The 25,297-nt window shown below is 35.4% G+C and overlaps 1 protein-coding gene across 2 annotated transcripts in view; it reads right to left on the bottom strand.

Moving 5' to 3' along the window:
- Positions 1-23,035, bottom strand: part of LOC127125116 (uncharacterized) — a 30,580-nt gene extending 7,545 nt beyond the window's left edge. Inside the window, exons 1-7 of one of the 2 annotated variants that reach the window (XM_051054193.1) lie at positions 22,871-23,035; positions 19,658-19,773; positions 18,116-18,360; positions 10,378-10,563; positions 10,108-10,264; positions 4,004-4,143; positions 3,898-3,933 (exon numbers count right to left, since the gene is read on the bottom strand). In XM_051054193.1, coding sequence (XP_050910150.1) covers positions 3,898-3,933; positions 4,004-4,143; positions 10,108-10,264; positions 10,378-10,563; positions 18,116-18,360; positions 19,658-19,736 — 843 coding nt within the window. In that variant the 5' untranslated portion in view covers positions 19,737-19,773; positions 22,871-23,035. The remainder of the gene's footprint in view (positions 1-3,897; positions 3,934-4,003; positions 4,144-10,107; positions 10,265-10,377; positions 10,564-18,115; positions 18,361-19,657; positions 19,774-22,870) is intronic. The other variant, XM_051054194.1, reaches the window with a different exon arrangement.
- Between the last annotated feature and the right edge of the window lie 2,262 nt (positions 23,036-25,297).

Raw genomic sequence — 25,297 nt, 5'->3', positions numbered from 1 at the left:
ATATTAAACAACTCATAACGATCTTTCATTAAAAACATCCAAGTACATCTTGAGAAATCATCAATAAAAGTAACATAATACCTATACCCTAGGATAGAAGGAATCCAACTAGGACCCCACACATCGGAATGAACGACGTCAAAAGAAACTCTAACATTGTTTCCTAACTGACACGACTCACATTGTAAAGACTCTAAATGAGGAGGACTAGACATCATTTTCTTCAATTTTGATAAACTCGGATGACCTAAGCGACGATGCAGAAGATCAGGAGATTCAGTAGTAGCATATAGCAGAAGTGGATGATTGAAAATAATAAAGACCACTAGATTCAATTCTGACTCCAATCGTTTGTCCGTACTCCAGTCTTGTATCAAAAAGGAATCAGAAGTAAATGTTATGACAAAATTTAAAGAGCTGGTTAATTAGCTTATAGAAACCAAATTGAAAGGACAATTAGGAATCAATAAAACAGAACTCAAAGAGAGTGAGGGAATAGGTGATACTTGTCCAACACCAGTTGTCTCAACTTTAGATCCATCTGCAACAGTAATATAATGTTGATATTTAGGTGGTGATAATTCAGAGAAAAGTGAAGCATTACCGGTCACATGGTCTGAAGCACCAGAATCCATAACCCATCCAATAGAAGTAGCATGAGAAAGACAAACCATAGAATTACCAGTACGAGCAATAGAAGTCGAGGAGATGGCTTGTTGTGCTGCCTTCAATCGTAAATACTCCTGATACTCATCGGCAGAGAAAGTAGTTTCGAGTTCACCCTTTGATTCATGATTTGTAGTGGTTTGAGCAACATTAGCAGTTTTGTTCGAGTAGCCATGTATGTCAAAACACCGATCTTGAGTGTGCCCATATCTCCTACAATGAGTGTAATAGAAGTTACGTTTACCTCCTCTACCACGTCCTCGACCAGGGCCACGGCCACGATGTCCTCCATTACTAAAGTTAGAAACAAAAGCGGAGGATTCAGGAGTAGTATGAGTATCATCACTTGGTAGAGATACCCGGACGAGACGGTCAATTGTTCTTCTACCGTAGGGATGGTAGTATTTGATAACCCCTGATCTTTAACCGAACTATATTCTTTAGAGAGGCCATGAAGGACAAACACCATGAACATATTGTCAAGCTTGTCCAATATTTTCGTAATATCATCACTAATCAGCATAAGTTTGAGGTCATCAATAGTAAATTGAGCACGGGTGAGATATTCTGATAAGTCTTGATCATTCATCTAAAGAGTAGCCAAATTGCGGACCTATGCATACATTCTTTGAATATGGTTACCATAAAGGTTTTTAGCCTTCTGGCAAACCTCATAACATGATCTATACGCACGAAAGTGTGCCATTAGATTTGTTTCAATGGAATTCCACAACAATGATACGAGTTGATAATCAGCAACTTCCCAATCATCTTTTATCTCCTTATCAATTTCAGAAACCTTTTTAGTAAGATGGTCTGACAGAATTGTCCTAAAAACCATAACTCAACCGAATCATACCAATTCAAATAGTTCTTATTACCATTTAATTTAACCGTGGTAACAACATATGTTCCTTGAAACGCAAACGAAATAAGACTCTTTTTGGGAGGATTCTTCTCAACAACACCATTCTTTGGGCTTGGAATTTCAATCATGATTTCAACACCACCAACTAAAGAACTCCAGATCGCAATAACAACACCCAAAAAAAAATAGGATTGTGAACCAAGAAAAAAATAGGATTTTAAATCAAGCTCTAGATACCATCTTGAATCTGAATTTCTTGTATTATTATGTAGAGAAAAATACACATATATATATCTAGGTCTAAGCCTCCTAATCAACCCTCCTAATTAAGGAAAGATTTAATACCATAATATCCTAAATAATATCTTAATTGATACTACTAATAATGACAATAGAAACAGAATAATAATAAAACAATATCTCAACAAAATCGTTCTTTATGCGCTTCTTGAGGAATATGATTCTATTGTTGCTACTGTTAACAGTAAAGAGGATCTTTGTTTGCTTGATGAACTAGAGTCGTTTCTAATCTCTTTCTCTATTAATACGGTGTGCCAGATTTTATCTAATGCATTGGAGAAACATTGGAAAGTAGTGAAAAGAATTCTCAGGTACCTAAGTGGCACTCTACACTATGGGCTCCTCATTCAACCTGCTCCAATCCATCAACCTTTGTCACTTCTAGGATTCTACAATGTTGATTGGGCATCAAACCATGATGACAGAAGGTCAACCTCAGATGCTTGTATGTTTCTAGGTCCTAATATTATTTCTTGGTGGTCAAAGAAGCAGTCATTGATGACCAAATCTAATGCAGAGGCAGAGTATAGAAGTATGGTTAATCTGGCTGCAGAAATGTTTTAGGTTCAGTCTCTTCTCAATGAACTTCACTGCAAGTTACATTATGTTGACGAAATCTTTTATCTGGCTGCAGAAATCTTTATCAATTTCAGAGGCAGAGTATAGAAGCATGGTTGATCTAACTGTAGAAATCTTTTATCTCTTTATCAATTTTCAGAAATCTTCTCAGATGACTATGAGCTAATGTGTGACAATGTCAATACAGTTACATTGGCTGATAGGCTCATTCTACATAACATAACCAAACACATGGAATTAGACATCTTTGTGAGAGAAAAGGTGCTCAACAAAGAGTTTGGTTGTGGCTCAAGATCATGGGGCTGATGCCCTAACTAAACCATTGTCTCCTCTTCGTGACAAGCTTAGGGTGTTTAACAAACAAAGTTTGATTAACACATTTTTAACTTCTAGGGGAGAATGTTAGAGATAAGTAGTATACTACTAGCTTTGTACTTTTCTCTAATTCTAAAACTGTAACTAACTTGCTGAGCTGTAAGTTAGTTAGTTACTCATGTCACTATATAAAGAGATCTCTTGTACTCTTTCAATTAATGTATACACAATATGAAATTCTGAACTGGGCATAACAGAATTCTCTAACAGATTTCTATTATTCTTTCATATGACATAAAAATAAAAGTCTTTGTAAGTGGGAAGCAGAGCAGGGTTAGTGAGGTTGACTTAGGCTCAACCCAAATACTAACAAAAGGTAGCACACCACATTTCTCCCGTTTACGTCCCTTACCACCCACTACTTAACTCTCTTCTAAACATGCTTCAGAACAGTATTGAAAGGAAAAACATGCCCATTGGGGAAAATTTTATTCTCTGCCTACTGCTGCTACCAAGAAAACAAGGATACAGAGGGAAGGACAATAACCACTCCGAGTAATTTCCTAAGCTTTTTGTTCCAATTAAGATACAGATGAAGACCGCGAGGTGCAAAAGAGTGGGAACATAAGAGAAATGTTGCGAACAATGTCAATTTCGTAAACTTAATATTTATATCAACGTGAGAGGAAAGACAGCTATGTAACATGATGATGTATGTTAGATACATGGCATGGCCAACTTTGCCAGGTTGTCAATTTAGAGGGTTTAACTATTACAAACGAATCTTGAAGCATGAGAAGATGTAAATATGATAATAGCTTGAGAAAAACAAAAAGAGAAACAGTTCTTTTGATGAAAAGCCACCCAATCCTTGGTGATTTTTATTCTTTTGATGAACTATTTATTTAAAGTTGATACAGATACAACTAGAACAAATATTTTCTATTATTTTAAAAGTTAATGAAATTAAATTCTAAATCCTCAAGCCATACAGTGTATCATAAGGTCAAAGTTAACAAAAAGTTGGCCAGATTCTTTATCATCTTAATATATTAGTATTGTAGCACATCAAGATACAACAAACATTTAGAAATACAGCATATTCCAGGGGAAAGACAACATTTCACACATGGAAAAAGAACAGAGACAGATAGAAGACAGGTTCTTACTAGCAATTGAGAGCGAACAAGTTCTTGACTTGATTCCTGAAAATTTTGAGGTTAGCAAAGCAGCCATGTGTCTTTAAATATAAGCATATTTTAAAACTAATTGCACCTGTTCCTGCAGTGCTTCTTTTAGCTGGGAAAGCAAAGTAGCCCTAGCAGCCTCCGCATTTTCAAGTTGCACCGTATATTGTTTAAGCTCCTTTTCCTGCTGTTGCAAGTCAAGAACCAAAGTGGATTCCAGCTGATTTCCTGAAATTACAAGTAAAATTGATTAATTAGTGAAGCTCTTGCACTAAAAATCTGGTCATAACTAACTACAGCAAGGATTTTAGGTAGTATTACAAGTTTCTGTTACTAATTATTCGGACAGTGATGAACAACAAAAAATAATATTGCAAATTACATAACTAATGTCTGCATATCTAGTGCATCCCATGACAGTACCTTCTCTTTCTTTACTTTCTCTCTATTGTTTCTCTTTTTAAATTTATTTTCTACAATAAGTGTTTGGATATATGTCGACACCACTCAGTGGGATAAGGCTTGGTTGTTATTTAAGTGTTTGGATATATGGCTTAATTAAGTGTTTAGGTTTGTTTGCAACGGAAGTTGAGATAAATAATTACATAGAAGATACGGTGCTTATCTGGAACGTTTTTTTATTCCTTTGGCAATTGGGAGGTCAGGGTTCAATGCTGCATGAAACTAGTTACTTAAAAGTGTCAATTCCAACATCCTATGTTTACATGAAATGAATCTAAAATGATGTTACATAAATGAAACTAAAACTAGTTTGTGTTAGAGATACTGTCAGTTAAGGCATGACAGCTGGTACATGTGCCAGCTGATATGCTGTCAGTTTCTGTTATAACAGCATGCTGTTAGTTTATGTTGTAACAGTGCGCAGTTAGAGCATCCACATCCAAAGAACTCATTTTGGTTCTTTAAATGGACTCCATTAAATTTTTTATATTATTTCACACTTCCCAATTATCTAAACAACTGAAAATCAAATGAAGTGTGTCATAAATACACTTCAGAGCTTATGCAGCATGTCTGGCCAAGAAGTCGGCAATGAGAAGACGTGTTTTATTCTCTAAGAATGTTGCCCGAGGTTTGAAGCTGAAACTTTTGCAAATCTCAGGATTTAAGGAGACGGATCATTTTGGCAAGTATTTGGGGGTGCCTCTTAGCGGGAAAAAGCTCAAAAAGGCTGACTATTATATGGTGGAGCAGATATTCAATAAGTTGGCGAGTTGGAAAACTAACCATTTATCTTTTACAGGTAGAATAACGCTGGCGAAAAGTGTCTTACAAGCCATTCCGATATATCCAATGATGTCTGATATGCTTCTAAAAAAAGAGTATATATGAAATTCATAGTCTCTAAAAGAACTTTATCTGGGGCGGAATGGATGATAAGAAGAGAATACATGCGGTAGGCTGGGCTACACTAACCAAATCAAAGTTGCTGGGTGGATTAGGTTTGAAGAGGCTTGATGTTATGAATAGAGCTTATATCATGAAATTAAGTTGGATGATAATCAATAACGCAGATGACCTGTGGTGTAAGGTTATGCAAGGTCGATACAAGTCTGGAGAAATGCATGAAAATTCAATGTACAAAGGCTCAGACTCAGGTTTATGGAAAGATATTGCAAAACCTATTCCTCATGTTATGACTGCATAGGTGTGGAATATTGGAAATGGAAGAAGTATTAAGGTTTGGAGTGATAATTGGTTGGAGGCAGGGAGAAACATTATGGATTATCAAGTTCAAATTCCTGATGAACTGGTAGGTGCAAGAGTCAGCGATTTGATAAATGAAAATGGTGTGTAGAATTGGAGCTTAATGCAGGAGTGGATGCCTTATGAGCTTCTGCACAGAATGCAGTCTATCCTTCCTCCTACAGTAGGATATGAAATGGATGAATTTGTAATAGCAACTAAATGGGATGTGTTGGAAAATATATTATTTTCGATTTTATTATTGTCTTTAATACTACCTTTATTTTTCTTTATTCTCAATTAAGGATAAAATAAATTGTAATTATTGAATCTTCACTATATAAACCAGCTAAGGCTGATGAATAAAATATAACAGCTTTTACCAATTTTTTCTAGTATGGTATCAGAGCACTGGGTTAGGGGTTACCGTAAAATTTCCCTTAACATATTTTTGTTTGACCCAATTCACATATTCTGTTAACCTCCTATGGCGAATGACAACAACATGTGGCATCCACTATCACAAGCCTACACTGGATCCAACCATGGCGACCAACCACAATCTGATTCGCGCGGTGGCCGTGGAAACGGCGGTGGCCGCGGAAACGGTATACATGAGGAACCGTTGGTGGTCATAAACAATAGCAGTAATAGCGACCAACAACAATCTGATTCGGGCTTCAGCCATGGAAACGGCGGTGGCCGCGGAAACGGTGTACATGAGGAACCGCCGGTGGTCATAAACAGTGGCAGTAATGACGGCAACCATGGAAACAGGAACAACATTGTTTTTGGTGACGGTTATTCCAACATAGGCGGTAATGATCGAGAGGGTTCCTCATACTCCCTCAAGGTCAATATCCCTAAAATGAATGGGAATAACTACAATGAATGGGCTCAAACCGTTCGATTGGTATTGGATAGCAAAGGAAAAATTGATTTCTTAACAGTAGCAAATGTCTCTGAGTAATCTATACCATAGGTCTGAGTAAAGCCTTTAGCCACCAAGCGAGCCTTGTACCTTTCAATTGACCCATCTGAATTATACTTCACAGTAAACACCCATTTGCATCCAACTGTCTTCTTGCCATCTGGTAGTGGCGTAACACTCCAAGTTTTGTTCTTTTCTAGAGTTTTCATCTCCTCAAGTACAGCTTCCCTCCACTTTGGAATTTCTAGAGCAACCTGTACACTTTTTGGAATTTCTACACTAGACAATTTTGAAGTGAAGGCAGACATAGATGAAGACAAATTCGAATATGATATAAAATTGAACACTGTCAGAATTCTTTTGTCTCTTGCTGCTAACATGGATTGGCCTTTGCACCAGTTAGATGTTAAGAATGTCTTTCTTAATGGCGATCTAGAAGAAGAAATATATATGGACATTCCCCCTGGCTTTGAAAACAAATTTGGATCAAATGTGTGCAAACTAAATAAGTCTTTGTATGGATTAAAGCAGTCCCCTAGAGCTTGGTTTGAAAAATTCACTCAGTCCATGAAGAAACAAGGGTACATCCAAGGACAGGCTGACCACACCTTGTTCACAAAATTCTCCCACAATGGGAAAGTTGCTGTCCTGATTGTTTATGTTGATGATATTGTCCTTACTGGAGACGATACAGTGGAAATGGCAAGAGTAAAAGAGAAATTGGCAGTAGACTTTGAAATCAAGGATCTGGGATTCATGAGATATTTTCTAGGTATGGAGGTTGCTCGGTCAAAAAATGGCATTATAGACTTGTTGAAAGAAACAGGAATGAGTGGATGTCGTCCTGCAGATACCCCTATGGATCCTAATGCTAAACTTTGGGGAGAAGGTAATGTTTCTGTTGATACTGGGAGATATCAGAGATTGGTTGGGAAACTGATTTATTTGTCACACATCCGACCTGATATTGCTTTCTCAGTTAGTGTAGTGAGTCAGTTTATGCATTCTCCTTTCGAGGAACATCTTGAGGCAGTATATAGGATACTGAGATATTTGAAGGGAAATCCTGGAAAAGGATTATTTTTTAAGAAGACTAGTGAAAAAAATGTGTCTATCTTCACCGATGCCGATTGGGCAGGTTCAGTCACAGATAGAAGATCAACATCTGGATATTGTACCTATGTTTGGGGTAATCTTGTGACATGGAGGAGCAAGAAACAAGGAGTTGTAGCAAGGAGTAGTGCAGAGGCCGAGTTTAGAGCTATGTCTCAAGGTATTTGTGAAGGATTATGGATCCTTAGAGTCTTAGAAGAACTTAAGATGAAAATTGAGCTTCCACTGAAATTGTACTCTGACAGTAAAGCTGCTATTAGCATAGCTCATAATCCAGTTCAACATGACAGAACCAAGCATATCGAGATTGATCGACACTTCATAAAGGAGAAGTTAGATGCGGGAATCATATGTCTACCCTTCGTGACTTCAAGTCAACAAACTGCGGATATCCTGCCCAAAAGCTTGGCAAGGCCTACTTTTGAGTATTTGATAGATAAGTTGGGCATGATAGATATCTATGCACCAACTTGAGGGGGGTGTTGGAAAATATATTATTTCCGATTTTATTATTGTCTTTAATACTACCTTTATTTTTCTTTATTCTCAATTAAGGATAAAATAAATTGTAATTATTGTATCTTCACTATATAAACCAGCTAAGGCTGATGAATAAAATATAACAGCTTTTATCAATTTTTTCTAATAGGATGGATCCTTGTCGGATAAAGATATGTATTTGCATCTTTCTAATGAAAAGGAGGATAGTGTTAATGGAGGGTGGATGATGGTTTGGATGCTTAATGTTCCGGAGAGAGTGAGGACCTTTATGTGGCTGCTTAAACATGATAGATTACTAACTAATCTTAGTAAAAGTAGAAAAGGCATGGGGTCTGCAATGTGTAATCTTTGTGGTAGTTCTTGCAAAACAACTATGCATGCATTGAGAGACTGCGCCAGTGCAAGGAAGATGTGGGGGAATTAGTTCCTACTCGACTTCATGGTGGTTTTTTCATGTATGATCTGCAGGAATGGTCATATTTAATATCAACGACAGGAATTGGAACAGCATTTGGGCGACGGGTTATCATGTGTTGTGGACATGGCAGAATAAGGAAGAGCGTGAGGAAGAGTACATGAGGCCTTACGATCCGGGGTTATGTATTTTGCAGAGGAAAAAGGAGTATGAAGATGGTAAGAGCTTGAATAATTCGGTCAAGATATGGAACAAAACAACCAGGATGATAGGATGGACTCCTCCAGATAGCAATATGGTGAAGCTGAACATAGATGATGCGTGTAAGGATCGAAAGGTTGTTGGTTATGGAGGGGTGATTCAGGATAACAATGGAATCTAGATCAGCGAGTTCGCAAAATCGTTGGGGTACTGCAGCGTGTTTATGGCAGAACTTTGGGGAGTTCTCGAAGGTTTGAAGCTCACCACAGAGTTTGGGATGCGCAGGGTGGTGATCATTGCAGATTCGATGGAAGCAGTGCATGCAATTGAGAAGGGGAGCACGAAGAATGGGGAAGGTGTGGCCTTAATTAAAAAGGATTCGAAGTTTAATTGGTATGCATGATATTGTGAGATTGAGCATGCGAATCGAGAATCCAATAAGTGCGCAGATGTGTTAGCTAACATTGGTCGCGTTCTTGATTCGGAGTTAATCGTGTTTGATTCGGCGCTGAGTGTCATTGCTAGATTACTTGAAGATGGTGCTAGAGGTGTAACCACCTCTGGGGTGGTGTTTTCCTAGTTTTCCTTTTTCTGTTGGGCTTTGGCCCTCATTTGTTACCCAAAAAAAAAACTCATCTATATTTTTTTGAATATACGTACAACTTATCAAAAACTTTAAAATGGCCCCCTCTAATCCCTACATTATACTCTATAAATTGGGTCTTTGTGTACTTCAATAACACTAAAGATTAACCAATTAACCAAATGTCAAATAAGAAACGTTTCCTTGCAGAGGAACGTTGAAAAATTTTATGGTGAATTATCCATATAGATCTAACAGTGTTGTTGGGTTGCGTGAAAGAACGAACGAAAGACTCCAATAATTATACTCTTAGTTTGTGTTGTGGCAGCTCTTTGAATTCGGGAATTGTTCCCTTGATTTAAGAGAGTTAGTTTAGCCTAACTACAACTCTATAAATAGAGTAGAGTTGAATCTATTGCATACAGTTACAATGAAATTATAATAATACATTCTGATATTTCAATAGTTTGTAAGGGGAGGATTGTCCAAGATTTATAAACACTACTTAGGTCTTACATCTAGAAATCTGACATGTGAACTAATGTGGGTGGAATAATAGTGATCTCAACATTGCAATTAAACATTTATATTTTAAACAATATTTCAATTATGATAACCATGTATTTATCGTGAATGTCCATAAAAAAAAGGCTCAAAAGGAGAACACTTGAAGAAAAAAAAATCTGTCATCACATAATTCATGTCAAAGCAAGAAACTTAAGTTCGATTAACTCCTCTTACCTTGAGACAGTGTATTTTCAACATCTTCTACAAGCTTACCCACTTTACATACAGCAGCATTACACTTGTTCAGGGCAGCCTCCTCGTTAGGATGTTCTTCGTTTACAGAATGCAGTGCTGTTATTATCTTTTCTGGCAAACAACCGATAGCTAGTTTCTGCAATGAAGATGACCAAGATACGAAATACCTCAAGATCAAATATATCAAGACAAAACATAATAATATGTGAATAAATCATATATCAGACAGTGCTGCAGTAACTTGCTTACTAATCTCAATGAGTGGGTGTCCCTCTTAGCTATCTTGATAGGATTTGGATTTGAATTTGAATTTGAATTTGAATTTGAATTCTTTCCATTGCTTACCGATGATGGAAGGGGACTCTTGCTCATTATTTCACCCTTGAGACCCAGAGACCGCGAACCAAAAACCTTTCTCTCCTCCCAAATGTCAATCTAAACATAAGAGAGAAAATGAAATGGTAAGATGTTAAATCAAATTGCACTTACTCAAAGTAAGAGTTCACGCGCCTAATAAAATATAATGCACTGGTAAATGCTGGTAAGAATCACGCCCTTAAAAGAAATAATATAGATTTACCACCAGTATCAACAGTTACAATTAAGATATTAAAAAGCATGAAAGAACCTTGCAATGAAGTTTTCCCTACAGCAGTGGAGGTTTCTAGGATATTTGGAACACTTTTATGGGCTCCTATCAAAGGATCAGTTTGTTAGAATCTGTTGTGATGAAATTATTTGAATCTCTTGATTGATTTGATTATACATGATAGATTATTTAGAGTGAGCTTCTCAACTCTCACTCTTAGACTTAGTGCAAGCTGTTACAGCAGCTTGTAACTAACTCTAACTATATGAAAGCTAACTGTAACTGATTCTAACAACTTTAACTGAATTGTAACAGTAAACAATAAACCTAATAATAAAGGCTATTAGAGAACAAGGCCTATTTCTAACAAGTTTATAGTTATCTAGTAAGTAAACTCGTGAGCTTACTGTAGGTGCACTGTATAATAGCTTAGCCCTATAACTAACTGTGACTAACTGTTTCATACAGTTAGAAGCAGCTGCAAAGTTTGACCATGGTGCATCCATTTGTTTGCAGCATTTCAAAAGAGATTATATGCCTCCCACAGCCTTGACTCCTAGTTCTCAAGGTAACTGCTAGAATCCCTCCTGGACTTCTGCCCTACACAAGCTCCATCAACCGGAAGTGTTGTAGATAATTTATTTTTACGGTACTCATTCCTGCCCACTTAATTAATAGCATGTCATCATCTATTTTAAATGGTGTTATCCATTATTTCATCATTTTTCATTCTCATTCTCTGTTTTCTTTACACCGGAAAATATTTGGTTGTACATGTTTTGTGTTTGATATTCGTTCACAGTTAACTAAGTTGGATCCAAAGTCATTGAAGTGTGTATTTTTGGGTTACTCTCATACCCAAAAGGGTTGTCGTTGCTTTTCCCCATATCTTGGTCATTATCTGATTTCAGCTGATATCCCATTCTTTGAAGATCGTCCTTTTTTTGCTTTTTTTGCTGAGTCTCAATTGTCCTTGCCAGTGGGTGAGTCAAATGATTCTTTCTTAACTTATACCATTATTCACTGTGTTCCTCCAACTCCTATTGCAACAGGTTTCAAGTTCTCTGAGAAGACATATTTTCGTTGTCCCCAGGTTTCAAGAAAGGATATCCCAGAAGATACTCAACCTCTACCCCTTCCAGTGTCTGCAAATTCTGCAAATGACCTTCCAATTGTCTTATGAAAAGGTAAGCGTACTTGTACGTATCCTATTTCCTCTTATGTGTCTTCTAATTTTTTGTCATCTACTTTTAAATCTTTTGTTGTTGGCATAGATTTTATTTCCGTTCCTAAATCTCTTTTAGATACTACTATTCATAATGGTTGGAGACAAGTTATGGAGGAGAAAATGAATGCTCTTGAGCATAATGACACATGCAATTTAGTTTCTCTTCCTGCAGGCAGGCAAGCAAGCTATTGGATGCAAATGAGTATATACTATCAAGATGAATCTAGATGGCTCTCTGTGGCCCGCTTAAAAGTACGACTAGTTGCTAAAGGATATGCCTAAACATATGGAGTTGACTATACTGATACTTTTTCCTTATGGCTAAATTCATTTATTCGTATTATTTATCTCTTGCTGCCAAGCACTATTGACCCTTGATTAAATTAAATGTGAAGAATGTCTTCTTGCATGGTGCTTTACAAGAGAAGGTGTATATGGAGCAACCACTCGATTTTATTGCTCAAGGGGAGCATGGACAGGTGCGTCTTGTAAAAAAATCATTGTATGGCTTGAAACAATCACCTAGGTCTTGGTTTTGGAGATTCAGTGAAGTGGCTTGAAACAATCACCTAGGTCTTGGTTTTGGAGATTCAGTGAAGTTGTTTTGGCATTTGGAATGAAACAACGTCAGAGTGATCATACAGTATTTTTTAATAAAAGAAATTGTGGAAATATCTTACTTGTGGTGTATACTTATTGGAAGTGATGGCAAAGGAATTGACAAATTGAAGACTTTCCCTCAAACCAAATTTCAGACCAAAAATTTGGGAGTCTCGAAGTACTTCTTGAACATTGAAATTATGTATTCAAAGGGGATTTTCCTTTCACAAGAAAAATATATTCTAGATATATTGAGTGAAACTGTTATGATGGGATCCAAACCATGTTAGACTCCTATGGAGCTTGGAGTTAAGTTGACAGTGGATGGAACTTTTTTCTCGGATCCACAGAAGTATAGAAAATTGGTGGAAAATTGAATTACTTAACTGTTACGGGACCTGATATTTGCTTTTCCTGTAAGTGTTGTAAGTCAATTCATGTCTTCCCCCACTGATACTCATTGGAAAGCACTAATCTGCATTGTTAAATATTTGAAGAAAGCTCCGGGAAAGGGAATTGTGTACCAAGATCATATGCATATGCAGGTTGAGGCTTTTTCTAATTCAGATTGGGCAGGAAGTCCAATGGATCGGAAATCTATTATATGATACTATGTTTTCTTCGGAGGTAATTTGATATCTTAAAAAGATAAGAAACAAAACTTCATAGCAAGATCAAGTGCAGAAGCAGAATACAGGGCTATGGTTCAAACTACTTGTGAACTTGATATAGGTAAGACAACTCTTGGATGAGATGGGATTTGAGAATAATTGTCCTATAAAATTGTGGTGTTATAATCAGGCTGCCATACATATTACATCAAATTCGGTCTTTCATGAAAGAACAAAACACATTGAGGTAGATTGTCTCTTAATCAGATAGAAGGTTCAAAAAAATCTTATATCCACTTCCTATGTTATGACAGAAGATCAACTAGCAAATTTGTTTACAAGGGTATTGAATGGTTGCGTAGTGATTTCATTTGTAAGAAGTCGGGCATGATTAATATATATGCTCCAGCTTGAGGGGGAGTATTAAGAGTTATATTATATTAATATATTACTAGGATTTAGTATTAAGTATATCCCCATTTGCCTTTCTTATGTATTACTCTTTTAACTTATTGTTGGACTTTCCGACTTATTTGCGACACTTTGACTTGCCTCATTGCAGCCCCTAACACCTTGATTGTGTTAGCTTTGAAGGGGTGGATTTAGTCTCACATTGCTTAGAGATATGTGTGTTGTGTTTATAAGTGGGGGAAATCCTCACCTTACAAGTCAATTTTGTAGGGATGAGTTAGACCTAACACAAATTTTGAGATGGTATCAGAGTTTATCCTAGACCTATTGTCAGGCTTCCCGTATCGTCCACGCTTTGGGCTCATTGAGGCCCAAGCATAAGAAGGTGTGTTGGGCTTTCCGCCTTAATTGCAGTACGCCCCTAGTCGACTTAATTGCGGCACTTTGTCTTGTCTCATTGCAGCCCCTAACACCTACATTGTGTTGGCTTTGAAGGGATGAATTTAATTTCACGTTGCTTAAAGATATGGCACGTGTTGTGTTTATAAGTGGGGACAATTCTCACCTTACAAGCTAGTTTTGTAGGGATGAGCTAGGCTCAACCCGAATTCTGAGATGGTATCAGAGCCTATCATAGATCCATTGTTGGGCCTCCCGCATCGTCCACGTTTTGGGTTCATTGAGGTCCAAGCGTGAGGGGGGTGTTGGACTTTCCACCTTAATTGCGGTTTGCCCCTAATCGCCCTAATTGCGGCAATTTGGCTTGCCTCATTACAGCCCCTAACACCTTCTGATGAGAACCACGTGGGGATTCCAACACCTTCATTGTGTTGGCTTTGAAGGGGTGGATTTAGTCTCACGTTGCTTAGAGATATGGCTTGTGTTGCGTTTATAAGTGGAGGCAATCCTCACCTTACAAGCCAGTTTTATAGGGATGAGTTAGGCTCAACCCAAATTCTGAGACTTATTAATATAAATATGAGAATCACTACACATTGTAGTGTATCTGATTGATTATTCATATTCCTTCTTTCTTTCAACAATAATCAATTAAAATCAATAGAGAGAAGGTCCTTTTATACCAATGTCATATTGGATCTTTCATTTAAAGTCATAAAAAAATTATTTTCTTCATTTTTTAAAATATTTAGATGTGGAGAGTCTTTGTTGTGAGGTGTGTCAATTTGCTAAACAAGCGTGTCTCTTTCCCAGTCAGTAATAAAATGAGTAGTTTCCCATTTTATTTCATTCATACTGACGTGTGGGATCCGTCAAATGCTCCAAATATATCAGGTGCTCGTTGGTTTGTAATATTTATTGATGATTGCACTCAGGTTACTTGGGTCTACTTGCTAAAACTAAAATTTGAAGTTTGTTTTGGGTTTCTTCACTTCTTCTATATGGTTAAAAATCAGTTTGGTGTGAGTATTAAGAGAATTAGATTCGATAATGTCAATGATCACTTTAACTACGGTCTTAATTTTTATGTCAGAAAGAATGTATTATTTGTTAGTCTTCCTGTATTAAAACTCCTTAACAAAATGAAATTGCTGAGAGAAAGAATCAACACTTGCTAAACCAAACATGTTCTATTATATTCCAAAAATAAGGTTCCTAAGAATTATTAAGGCGAGGTTGTCTTAACTGCATTGTATCTCATAAGTCGTTTACCTTCTCCTGGCAGGTTATATATTTCCAAGGATGTAATCTTAAATGAAAACAACTATCCTTATCTCAAACTCTTTCCATCTCCTATTGTTTCGAGCCCTTCTTCCAATCCTATATCAGGATCTATTCACATTGTCTCATCACTCCCAATTCAATCCACTCTAACACCTGCAACACTGCCCTCAACATCACCCAATGTTTCACCTATCTCTCCACCTTTGATCTCACATGTTAACACTCAAATTTCACCATAACACCCCCTTAACACGCTATCATCTCCCTCTTTGAACACTTTGCCTTCACCATCTCCAATTGCTCGATTAACTCCTACTATTCCAAATCCTAAATAGCCTAAGCCTTATTCCACCTAATATAGATCCAATGCAAACTAGAACCAGGTCAAGAATCATATGTCCTAAATTAAATTCCCCCCTTCTTCTTGCACATGCTGAACCAAAAACCACTAAACAAGCACTCTAAAGTCCAACTTGGCTTGTTGCTGCTAAGCAAAATGAATATGATGTTCTCCTAAGGAATAACACTTGTACCCCTTTCCATCTGGTGGACTCCCTATTGGATGCAAGTGGGTGTTCACGATCAAAGAAAACCATGATGTTTCAATCAACAAACATAAAGTTCGCTAAGTGGCAAAAGGCTTCCATTTTAATGATAGAATTAGTGGGAAAAATATTAAATGTTGCATTGAAATTATAAAGACGATTATTTTGATAGAAAAAAAAATACAAATGAGACAATTTTTATGAGACGGGTAGAGTATTAGAGATTTTCTTGCAGAGGTCAATCTGCAGGAAGACAAGCCTCTCCCTTCCCCATTATAGCTGGTTCAAAAAGTTATCTAAAGAAGGTTATGAGAAATTCTCCAATGCTACCCTATATAGATCCATTGTGGAATCGCAATGGGCATGGCAATTACAAAGACTGACATATGCTTTGTTGGACATGGCAATGGGACAAGGTGGGGCGGGTTTAAGCATTACCGCCCCCGTTGGGGGACGGGTTTCTACGCCCTGCCCTTCACCCACCCGCAAAAAATATAATTTTTTTAATGAAATGCATGTGTTTTTCCATAGCAACAAAAACCAATAATTAAACTAAATATTTTATCATTTTAATAATAATCATAATACTGGGTCATTTTCATTTAATCTATATTTTCAAATATATATATATATATTTTCAAATATATATATATATATATATATATATATATATATATATATATATTATATATATATATATATATATATATATATATATATATATATATATATATATATATATATATATATATATATATATATATATATTAATTCTAATAAACTTAATATCTTAAGATTAAGAAGGGTAAATGAGTAATAAAGTTATTAAAAATAAGGATAATAAAATAAACTTAATAGGCCGGGACGAGGCAGGGGTGGGTGAAGGGTGAGTATAAGCATCCCCCGCCCCCACCCTCGTAACTAAAAACTGGGTTTTCCCCACCCCCTCCCCCCGCACCCAGTTTTCCCGTTTAGAATCGGGGCGGAGACGGTCGGATTCGGATTATTTTGCCATGCCTATTTCCAATCCCTTGAATATCATTGGACTGCAGTCAAGCGTATTCTTAGGCACCTCAAAGGCGCCATCACCTAGGACTTCATTTCAAACCTATTCACACTTTTCCTTTCCCATTATTGGCCTGCTGTGATGCAGACTGGAGATTTGATCTACGTGACAGAAGGTCGACCTCAGGTACTTACATCTTCATAGGCCCCAATCTTGTCTCTTGATTTGCTAAGAAACAAATAATAATTTAAATCTAGCACTGAAGTTGAATACAGAAGTCTTGCTCTTGCAACTTCAGAATGCTATGGGTTTGATCTCTGCTCATTGAATTGGGTGTTCTCTACACAACTGCTAGTGCCCTATAAGACAATATGATTACTGTTGTCCTTGCTCACAACCCTGTTGTCCATGCTCGCACAATGCACGTGCACATGGAACTTGATCTATTTTTTGTCAGGGAAAAGATTCTTGGCAAGAATCTCAAGGTCACTCTTGTACTTGGGCACTCCCAATGTTGCTGATATCCTAACCAGAGTGCTATCTCTCTAGATTTGAAGACCTTAGAGTCAAGCTCACTGTGTGTGACTCTACTCAACTCAAACTCAGTGCAGCTTCAAAGGGACTATCAAAGAATCAATTTTTACTAGTAAGTAAGCTCATGAGAACTTATTGAAGGTGCACTGTATAATTTCCTAGCCCTGTAACTGTCAGTAACTAACTGTTTCATAAGGAAGCAGCTGTAACAGCCACAACATACTGTAACAAACTGACTGACACTTGTCAGTCAGTCCTAGGCATTACCTGCTATAGCGGGTCATCAAGAAGTCTTTTTTAAATAGATCTAATTTAGTGTAATCAAATCAATTACAAATTTACAGATTTCAAGAGAATCGTGGCTAATATTCAACATTCTAACAGCTCTGACCAAAGGTAACTGAACAACGACAGCAGCATTGTCAAAATCAGTGTTGTTAATAGCAAATCACGGAAAATAGCAGATCACCAAAAAACCGATATGAGAAATATTGGATGGCATCTCGGGCAAATAGCAGAAGCCTCAGCAGTAATGTACGTCATTCAGCATATATTAAGAAGGTTCTTCAATCTGAGAGTCCATCATTCTTTCAACCATAGCAGTTTAGTTCAATGTTTATTCTAATAAAACCCGAAAAAACAAACAATAAAAGATACCCAGGCCCAACCTACAAATCTAGTATTAATACAAAATTGAGCGAAAGATAAACAGATTTACTGTACTGAGCATTTTTATACAATTGATTAAAAGGACTTATGGCAAGTGAGAATGGAACTTACAAGCCTGATTACTGAATTCTTTCCTGACTCATCACTTGCATAAACACGCTCGAGAGCTGATGGAAGAACTTTCCAGAATTCATTAACGAACTCGGTGCCTTTGCGCTTACTAGTTTGCAAGATATGATTAGCCAAGTTCAGAAAAGGGACACGCTGATCTTTCTGGGAAGAACTGAACAATTTATTCCAAGTTTCAACTATATATTTTGCTCTATTCCGGTGAGAAACACACAATTTGGATACCGCTGATTGGATGTTTAAGAAATACATTTTGCCAATACAATAGTCAAATGCAAAGCAAAATGGAAGGAGCAAATCATGCGAAAAATATATATGATCTAAACTGAATCACATATCAAAATCAAAACTAATATTACTGTTCGAAAAATACCTGAAAAGATAAAATGTGGGCCAAACTGCATTTTAGATATAAGTCAAGACCAAATTGCAAAAATGGACAAAAATTGGGGCCCGACTGCTTTTCAAAGAGCTTTTAGAGAGGTTGCTGAAGCAGCAGACAAAAGATAATACTGACAGGTCAAGAAACTATATATGATAAATGAGACGAGGATTACAGATAACCTGTGTGCCTTTGCGAAGAGTATAAACGGGTCAACAGGCAATTCAGATCGATTTGGAGTAGGTTAAGGCAAAAGACAAAACAATTTTCTCTCCACTGGCAACTTCCTTCATTGGTGCATAATGAGAAGACGTTGATACATAATAATAGGACGTGGAGTGGCAGGAACAAATAAAGACTGACAAATCACTCTGACCAATGGAACTGAATAAGGAACTAGTAATGCCTAGGAAACAACCTCTAATCTCACCAAAAAAATACAGAGAGGTATCCTCAAAACATGTGATATTAGCATATACGTAGAAGTAATGAATTGAAGGGCAATAACATATGTATCCTACCTACACTCGAGAATAGTTACGAAAAATGCACTTCACAAGCCAAAAACTTATCAAGACTTGGTATAAAATTGTGTACTAAACATGGAGAATCAACGACACTTAGAGCCTTGGAGGAATAATAAAAAGTTGATCCTCGGGAAACGAGAAGCTTGCATTCCATTTATCAAAACCAACAGTAAGCACAAAGTCATCACAAATGATGGTATTTGCTTTCTGCAATAACATTTTAGTGAGAAATATGTGGGCATGAGCAAGTGAATTGACAGTGAAAAAAAAATTGTTTGCGTTATTATAGTGAAAATTCAAATAGATAGGATGCCCAAACTAAGTTCAAAATTTATTATAAAAACTTTGAAAGATATTAAGGAACACTAAACATTCTTTCATTAGAAAAATCAAGGTACACCTTGAAAGTGATTAATGAAATTAATAAAGTACCTAAATCCTAAAATAGAACTAACATGACTTGAATCCCACATATAAGAACGAACATAGTCAATAGCTCCATGGAAGGTTTCATTGCCATAATATATGTACTGGAGCTTGATAAAGCAGAGATAACAAAATAAACATCATCATTAAAACAACCCAGACAAAATAAGAAGAGATGGTGTTGGATACATTCAATGCTTTGTTGCGAATTGTTGAGTTTACGCAACTTCTCTGTCAATAGTTTCCCATCAAACGCATTGTTTCCCATACTGATTTATGACAAGTTTTACACATCCGAGATTCTCCTATAATTCACATGAAATGAATATCAACTGAATGAGAGATTTGATGCATATAACTAAATAAAAAGGCATAATCAATATCATGGAAATCCATTGTTAGAAAAAGAATATCAGCTTCTACTATCTATTATCCCGTTAATAATGAGTTAGATAGATGTGATTAATATAAAAGGATTATAAACAAACGCTTCATGGAAGATGATATATCTCCCATACAGAAACAGCAAAATACACCAAACCATTATGCATATATGAAAAGAAACCACACTTGAGACAGGCATGAGATATTAAGAATAAAATAAGAAATCACTAACAAACAATTAAACTGTTCCTTAATTAGAAGATGTGGAAAAATAATAATTATGCAACTCTGAGGATACTAGTTAAGGTCACCATGAGCTGCTCCTAGTGTATAATGTATGCTATCATGCCGTTATTCAATGAAAACAATAGGAAATCAAACAGTGTCCAGGAGGACATCTACCAACAACTGATATCGATGGAGAGCAGACAAATTTAGTGTCACAAGATCAAATGTCATCTCATTCTTCTTATGAAATAAAAGATGCAATTAGAATTGAGAACTGTCATAGCACCAAGCACTCTATCTCTCTCTTTTCACGGGTTATGTTGTGACTTGTGAATGCTTCGTAGATTACATTTTAGTATTCGACGACAAAAGAATAAAAATCAGAAGCAGTGCAAACCACAAAATCAGTGTATTCATTTTAATACCAATCATATATGTATGTAATCATCTTAAAAAGGGAGTTGCTAGGGTATCTTGATAAATATGTACCAAAAAAGAGACGTCAAAAATTAAGTAATCATAGCTTTTAAAATAAATACTATAAATTATAAAATACATAATAAATGAGTAGAGTAAATAACATAATCTTAATTATTAATGAGCAAGGTAGTCAAAATCAAGATTCTACGCAAAATCGGGAAGGCAAAGTAAAATCGTAAATCATGGAATCATAATGCTTACCATAACATTAAACAAAAATCTAAAACTCATACATATGGATATAAATTCATAAATATTCATATAAAATAGCATTAGTAAGACAAAAAAAAACCTTAAACCACTTGAAATACTTGTGTAAATTTAAACTCATTAGCATAGCTCACAAATAAGATAATTATAACATCAAATCACACTTCAAATACGTTTATAAATTTAAATTTATTCAAAAGCATAATCGCATAAACATTTCAAAGATCGTAAGATTATACAATTCAACGATTAACGTGGTATATTCCACCTGATTTCACCATAATAGGATTATGCATATATTCTTAATAGCTAAGGGCAAGCATGATAGCAAAATCATGGAATTTTACGGTTCAAATCAAAATTTTAACAACCGTGTTAATGAGAAAATCAAAGTTTGGTAATTCAATACACTCATAATATGTTTGCTATTCATGTACGAGTAGTGTCAATCGTTTATTCAAGCACCAATTGTTGACATTATGCACTTCACACTTAGTTGCGCTCTTTAGAAGAGTCAGATTCGACAGCAAAAAAAAAACGTCAAATTAAAAGAGTCTTTCGCGTGAGGGAGTAAGTACCGCAGACTTGAGCATCAAAATCATAAGAACTCGAGTTCAAACTCGGACCAAAACATTCTTTTGACCAGACCTCCCAGCAGAATTCCGAATTACTAGTGTTATTAATAGCAGATCGCGGAAAATTAGTGTTATTAATAGCAAATCGCGGAAAATGGCATATTATCAGAAATTTGATATGAGAAATAGCAAATGGGTAGCAGGTAAATAGCAGAAGCCGTGACGCGGTTAAAATATAAAATAAAGCATGTTGCACACAAATAAAAGTTTACACAGACAACAAATTTAAAAATAACGGACATAAAAACTGACATAAAATTCAAAATCTCGATAATTCAAACAATTAATAAAGCATGACGCATAGTTGCATACATTGCGAGAAACGGATAAAGGAACGAAGTGAAGAACATATCGGTTACCTTCTTCTTCTTTTTTTGAGGCGATGAGTTGCGTCTTTATCTAGTTACGAGTAGTGAAGTTTTATTGCTCTAGGTATTGTATATAATACAACTAACTGACTCACAATTTCATATTTTGTAGTAATTTTTTAATACAAATAGCAGAGTTGACATATTGTATCAAAAACGCGCCAATATACTGCAAAAGCAGAATTGACATATTGTATCAAAAGCGTGCCAATATTTAGCAGAGTTGACATATAGTATCAAAAACGCGCCAATATTTAGCAGAGTTGACATAGAGTATCAAAAACGCGCCAATATTTAGCAGAGTTGACATAGAGTACCAAAAACGCGCCAATATTTAGCAGAGTCAACATATTGTATCAAAAACGCGCCAATATACTGCAAATAGCAGAGTTGACATATTGTTATCAAAAACACGCCAATTTATTGCAAATAGCAGAGTTGACATATTGTATGAAAAGCGCGCCAATATACTCTGCAAATAGCAGAGTTGACATATTGCATCAAAAACGTGCCAACATACTGCAAATGGCAGACTTGACATATTGTTTCAAAAACGCGCCAATATATTGTAAATAGCAGAGTTGACATATTGTATCAAAAACGCACCAATATACTGCAAATAGCAGAGTTGACATATTGTATCAAAAACGCGCCAATATACTGCAAATAGAAGAGTTGACATAATGTAATCGGCTTTCATATCAGATACCCTAAATTCCAATGCATAATAGCGGTACAGCGTGCGCGGTTTTTTAACTAATTCCAAACATAAAATGATTACATATATAATTATAGTGATTGTGTGTGTATATGCTTTTACATTGATTTTTACTAACCTATAACTACAAAATCAAATTATCTTTACACATCTTGATGTGACCATAGAGTTTCTATAGCCTCAAATTTTAGATTTCACATTAAGAACATTAAAACGAACATTTTCACACAGTTCATGAGCTCTTCGGGGAAAATCTACGGTTGAGAATCAAGAAAACGGTGAGAAAATTGACATGGAAGTGAAATTGAGTTTGGAATCGAAAAAAAGTGAAAAACCAGTGAGGAAGTGAGGTAGGGTTTAGATCTAGAAGAGGACTTACGAAGAATGTGTGAGATTCTCTTGACGACGTCGTGTTGGTGATCCTGCTACGGAAGTGGAATGAAGGAAGAAAAGATAATCTAAATGAATGTGTTGTGTGTTTCAAATGGGGGAGAAAATATTTTTTGATTCTTGTTTTACTTTAGGTTGAAAATGAGAAAATATCTTTTACCAAAAAAGAGAGAGGGTAAAGATTTTTGCTAGGTCAAATAGTAACACCACCAGAATATCTTGTTACACGCTAAATTTCATTTGAAAAATCAAAATACTAATATGAGTTTTCAAAAATATTTTTTTCATCTCTAATTCAAAATTTACATATCTCACTAATATATTATATAGATGTGTTATTAATTATATGTTTAGTGTACTTTTAAGAGATTTTTGTTTATGAGATCTTTTGTTGTGAGAAGCTAAAAGTTATAGTTTTTATATTGAAAAAATATATTTATTAAAGACTTGAGAAGTATTGGTCAAGTGAGTTGTTTGGTATCTTTTAATGTATTACATAAACATATTTTTGTTACCATCTTCTTTAGATGATGTGTTGGAACAGATGATTTATTCAGGCGACGAGGGTTAAATAAAAGAGTTAGGGGAAATATTAATTTGTTTAATTGAAAAAAAATTGTGACGAGGAATGAATGTGGATGTGTGGGGATCCAACATTTACGTAAATTTAATTTAGTCATGCTAAGAAATGGAAGTTGGAAACTTATTACCATCCACGATGTTATGGTAACTTGTGTCTTCAAAATCAAATATTTTTCAAATAAAAATTTCATTGGGACTCGTTTGAACCATAACCTAAATTTTGCTTGGCATAACATTCATCTTTTTGGGGGTTTAGTAAATTTATAAATCAGATGGAAGGTGTGAAATAGTAGTAAATTCAAATTATGGATGGACCCTTATATTAAAGGGGCTCGCATAAAGAATTGTATATATAGTCTAATAATTGGTATGGAAGATTTGTGTGTGAGCCATATTATTAATCATGATATCGAGGAATGGAAGAATGTTTCTTTATATGTTTTTTTCATGAAAACAAAACATAGGTGAATAAGAGGATGTCTTTAGTTTTTGTCAATAATAAAGAAAAAAATTGTGAGATTTGCATGTTATAGCGCAATGGATAACTTAATTGATAACACGAATGACTTTGTTGAAGGAAGTTGGATGCAATTGTGGGAATTAAAAATACCATACAAAAATCAAGGTGTTGCTTTGGAGAATTGTAGGAGGTTGTCTCCCTACTATGAAGAACCTCTTAAAAAACATATGGAATGCACACACACTTGCCTTTGTTATGATATGTTTGAAGAAGATGATAGGCATTTGCTACTTATTTGCAAAGGCATAGACAATTACGAAGGAAACATGATTTGGGGCAAAGATTTAAAATGTCATTTGAATTAAACGAGACTTTAAATACATATTTGTTAGTTGTTATCAATTATATATGATGAATGAAATTTTGAGTTCGTTGAGAAGAAGTAGACAATCTCGAACTATCATAATAAAAATATATGTGACAACTTAGAAAAATTAATAAAGATGTCAAATTTTATAACCTCCAAAATATTACAAAGCTACCTTCAAGCTCGATAGTGCATTGTTACGTACGCAAGTTCAAGTAGACCCAAATAAAGTTAATATAACGCAATATTGATGTAACTTTTTTCTATCAACTATATAATTTAAGATTGAGATGTGTATTAAGAACCAAAGAGAGGCAAGTTTATCCAAAAAAAAATATATTGTACAAGTAGTGACATTTATCTTTTAACAAATAAAAACAATAGATTTCAAGAAATTCATAAATTGGTTACAAGATTCGGATTACAAAATACTAGTAGAAGACATCTTTTAAATTCATCTCTTGTAAACTTTAGAAATTTAACCGCCGCAAAAAATCTAGAAGAACCTCTTATATACTCTTTTTATTATATAACATGTCCCCTTTCCAGAAAAATTTATAATTATCTATAAATTATATATATATATATATATATATATACACACGCCTCATACCGCTCTGGTATCAGAGTCAGGTTGGTGGTGAGATAGTTATCTATATTATATTTTAAGAGGTTTTTTATATAAAAAAATGTTATTTTAAAAGTTTTTCTTATTTTACTGTTTATTTTCAATCATAATCTTAAATTTTGAATTTCTTTAAGGGTATTTGTTGGTAGTGTGTAGTCCAAGTCGTAAGTCCCGAGAGATTAGGCAATAAAACTGTTGATTTAACACAATGTAGTTGTTGTTAAGAAACCAAACAATAAGGGGGGGATAGAGATTGAGAGTAAGCCAAAAAAGTGAAAAATAACTAGTTCGATATAATAAAGTTAATTGTAAAGATATTGTTTAGTAACCATGTCTCAAATCATTAAGGTTTTTAGTGAGTTAAGGTGCAGTTCACATA

This window comes from Lathyrus oleraceus, chromosome 1, assembly GCF_024323335.1.
Source record: "Lathyrus oleraceus cultivar Zhongwan6 chromosome 1, CAAS_Psat_ZW6_1.0, whole genome shotgun sequence".
Taxonomy (NCBI): Eukaryota; Viridiplantae; Streptophyta; class Magnoliopsida; order Fabales; family Fabaceae; genus Lathyrus; species Lathyrus oleraceus.
The sequence above is the reverse complement of the archived record's forward strand: the minus strand, read 5'-3'. Positions and strand labels throughout refer to the sequence as shown.